Source organism: Poecilia latipinna, unplaced genomic scaffold (assembly GCF_001443285.1).
Source record: "Poecilia latipinna isolate Pla-1442-1.1 unplaced genomic scaffold, P_latipinna-1.0 Scaffold2810, whole genome shotgun sequence".
Lineage (NCBI taxonomy): Eukaryota > Metazoa > Chordata > Actinopteri > Cyprinodontiformes > Poeciliidae > Poecilia > Poecilia latipinna.
Window position 1 is genome coordinate 39606 of NW_015115426.1, and position 3849 is coordinate 43454.

A 3849-nucleotide genomic window follows, 5' to 3' on the forward strand; every position below is an offset into this window, starting at 1 on the left:
CTCTATGTGTCCAGACTGTCTCTCTATCTGTCCAAACTGTCTCTGTCTGTCCAGACTGTCTCTATGTGTCCAGACTGCCTCTATGTGTCCAGACTGTCTCTGTCTGTCCAGACTGTCTATCTGTCCAGACTGTCTCTCTATCTGCCCAAACTGTCTCTGTCTGTCCAGACTCTCTCTGTCTGTCCAGATTGTCTCCATGTGTCCAGACTGTCTCTGTCTCCACTGTAACCTGAGGTGTCAGGGAGACATCAGGTCATCAATAACTGTTGATCAGACTGATGAGGTCACTAATGGATGACATCTCAGGATCAGATTCGGTTCCTCTGGATGCCAGGTGTCCTCCTGTCTGTCCAGTGTCTCTGTGAAGGGGACAATGAGGACGCTGATGTAACAGAGATGAAGCTTCAGCTCATCTGTTTCTGATCAACAGAGATCAATACCATCATTAGCGGCTTCCTGCTGGCCCCCAGCTCCCAGGGGCCCTAGTGGCCCCAGGCTGTCTCCCTGTGTTGTCTCTCTGGTCTGTCTCCTGTGACCTGAGATCTGTTTAGGTTCTGATGTGACTTCTTGATGTGTTCGGTGATCATGTGATGGCTTGTTTATCCGCTTAGCCTCTTTGCGCCATGTTAGCAAATATTGCAATGACCATATCAGGTGTGATATCTGCCTGTCTTCTTCTGTCCAATTGCATTAGAAACAGATGGAAATGGCAAAATTGAGAATAATTTCCTCAGTTTCACAAACTAGTTTTTACATTTGCTTGATGCGGTTTTTTAATTTCTCCAAAAAGTTCTGATGTAGGGCATCCTCCCCTCCACTGGGGGCTCTGTGCCCTACCAGGGATGCCAGCTAGCAGCCTCTCCTTCCTGATCATTCCAGCCATGCCAACATCTGATGGAGTTACGCTTTGCATTGCATAGTTGATTCGTTGCAAACCAGTAGATGCTAACACGCCTAATTCATAGTGTTTGGTTTAAAAGTTGGTTCAGAATTTGAAAGCAGATTTTGCTTCGTGCTAATGTTGCATTAGCATAAAAAGTAGAACTTAAGAACTCTAGCAATATATTCGCCAACAGTTACGATGCTCCAAACAGTCCTTTGCAATATGAATATTTTACATGCTGATATTGCGATGTATGTGCGATGCATCATGTGACCAGTAGGGTCCAGCAGCTGTTCTCCAGCCTCCTGAAGGTCTGCATCAGGATCCGGAGGTTTTGTTGTTGTGATTCGGTCTGGGGTTCCACAAGGCTCTGATCCCGGTTCTTTGTTTGTTCAGGAACTTTTAGGGTAGTATCCAGATTATTTCCATCAAACGCGCCTGGATTGATGAAGACGATATTAATAATATTGAACAGAACAAACTTCTCTCCACTGTTGTCTCATAGCCCCGCCCCCTGCCCCACACTGAGCGGCCATGTCGGTGCTCGGCTCCGCCCCCAGCAGCGCTGACGCCTGCCTCAGCATCGTCCACAGCCTGATGTGCCACCGGCAGGGCGGCGAGAACGAGGGTTTCGCCAAGCGCGCCATCGAGAGCCTGGTGAAGAAACTGAAGGAGAAGAAGGACGAGCTGGACTCGCTCATTACCGCCGTCACGTCCAACGGCGTCCAACCCAGCAAGTGCGTCACCATCCAGAGGACGCTAGACGGCCGGCTGCAGGTAGGACTGAAACCGCTGCAGCCAATCAGCATCCAGGTCTGCTGGCTGCTGATTGGCTGATCCAGGAGACAGGTAGTTTTAGTTTGAGCCAGCAGGGGGCTCTGGAGACGGTCACCCAGAGATCCTCACAGCAGCAGACCTCTCACTCTGATACAGAACACGTCTTTCTCTGCTGGTCCACCTTTAAATATCAACTGGGTCGGTTCTGTTGGGCCTCCAGGTCTCCTTTGTGGTTCTGGTTGTGACCCGGAGGCGGTTCTGACTCAGCCAGGTGCTCTGTCTGCACCTAATGATCATGTTGGGCTGCAGCAGACTGGGTGTGGCCCAGTCCCGCTGTCATTATCCCAGTAGAGACGCACAGTAGCAGACCAGTTCTGGTCTGCAGCCTGACAGCCAGAACCGACCCAGAACTTCTCCAGGTAGCTCTGGAACCAGAACCAGATGGTTCCAGGAAGCATCAAGTCTGGTTCTGGTCCAATCTGGAATTGGGCCTTAGATTGAAATAATCATTGACTAATTTAAAAATTAATTAATTGTTAACTAGAGTACAAGAGGCCATTTACAGTCAAAATGAAAACTGAACAATAAATAAAGTTTTGCATTTCAGATAGAAAACCTTCTTAATCTGTAAATCTGTTCAACCAGAAATCTTCTAATGAATGAATGAATGAATGAATTACCTTAAAATGGGACAATATACAACATACCTTATCCACTCAACCAGGGTTTGCTACAAATGCTAATTTCCACCTTTAGTCCTCAAAACATACAGTAATATTAAAATTCAAAATGTTCACCTGCTTCACATTCTGTAAAATGATCTCCTGTTAAGAACCTTTATTGATTAACTGATTCTTGCTTAACAATCAGTAAATAATCTCCAGATCGTCCCTAACTTGAGCTGTTCACTGCCGAACGTTTGATCTATTATTTACAAAAGGAACTGAATTGTTTACATTTTATGTATTTGTAATATTGTGTAAAAGAAGCTTAAATGGTCGAATAAAAAAATCTGCAGAATGTGAAAAATAGCGTTGAGCTGCAGCTCCAGTTGGGATCGTTCCAGACTCCGGAGCGGATCAGAACCTCCCACTGATTCCTGGTTTCAGCTCCAACAAAACTACGGATGCAAAGAATCAATCAGCTTACAATAAATGGTTTGGTAGATTAAAATAGGTTTTAATCCTGTGTTTCTCTGCCTCAGGCCCTCCTGTCCTGCATGTTTTAAGTGTTTCCCTTCTGCCACACCTAAATTGTGTCTCTGGGTGATTAACAGGCTTCTGCAGTACTTGATGGTCATGCAATCATTTGGATCAGCTGTTCTGGAATAGAGGCACATCTAAAACATGAAGAGCAGGGGGGCGGTGAGGACCAGGGTGGAGAAACACTGGTCTAATCAATAAACTAATGACATATGCTTAGACTTTCATTCAGTGCTGTAGTTTGGCCTCCATCCAGCGGAGGGCGCTGCTGGTCACCCTGAAGCAGGAACAAAGATGGCAGCGAGGCCATTTCAGAATGGGAGAGAGAAAATGCTCTTTATATGATTCTGTTTAGAAATACAAAAACTGAACAAACTCCTGAAGTTTCACCCAAATGTTGCTGATTGATCCAAGCTGCTCTCTCAACCAGAAACCCAAATTCAATTCAAATTCTAAAAGGGAAATTAAATAAACTAAATTCATGTCTGTTCTGAACAGACAGAACAGAGTAAACATGACATAATGAAACATGATGGCAATAAGAACAAGAGATTTTACTTCTTGTTAAAATTATTTAAAAAAATTTTACCCTTTATGTAGGGCTGGATGATATGGCGAATCACGATAAAATCGTTTCACATCAGTTGATATTGGTATTCATTGATTAGGTTTTTGTTTTAAACTAGTGCTGTTACGTTCCTGCTTTATGTCGACACCGATGAGGAAACCTGAAACTGTTGCTGCGTGAGTTACCCAACAAGTTGTTGCTAGGCAACCAAAGAGTGTGCAAGCTCATGTTACCCAGCTAGCTTAGCTGGGGTTTAGCAGCGAAAGCCTCTCCTCTGCCTACATCTCCCAGAATGCTGTGTGGTTCTGGATCAGAGTATCTACTGATATTGATCAGTAGATACTCTGATCGTGATATAAATAGTTATTGATTTATTGTCTAGCTCTGCCGTTACGGAAAGAACGTCGTCTCGATACCAG

At 44.9% G+C, this 3849-nt stretch overlaps 1 protein-coding gene across 2 annotated transcripts in view; it reads left to right on the plus strand.

Annotated features, from left to right (window-relative positions):
• LOC106939239 (mothers against decapentaplegic homolog 4-like) overlaps positions 1 to 3849 on the plus strand; it is a 19656-nt gene that overhangs the window by 4264 nt on the left and 11543 nt on the right. Inside the window, exons 2-3 of one of the 2 annotated variants that reach the window (XM_015021589.1) lie at positions 1161 to 1290; positions 1389 to 1660. In XM_015021589.1, the coding sequence (XP_014877075.1) occupies positions 1418 to 1660 (243 nt within the window). In that variant the 5' untranslated portion in view covers positions 1161 to 1290; positions 1389 to 1417. The remainder of the gene's footprint in view (positions 1 to 1160; positions 1291 to 1388; positions 1661 to 3849) is intronic. The other variant, XM_015021588.1, reaches the window with a different exon arrangement.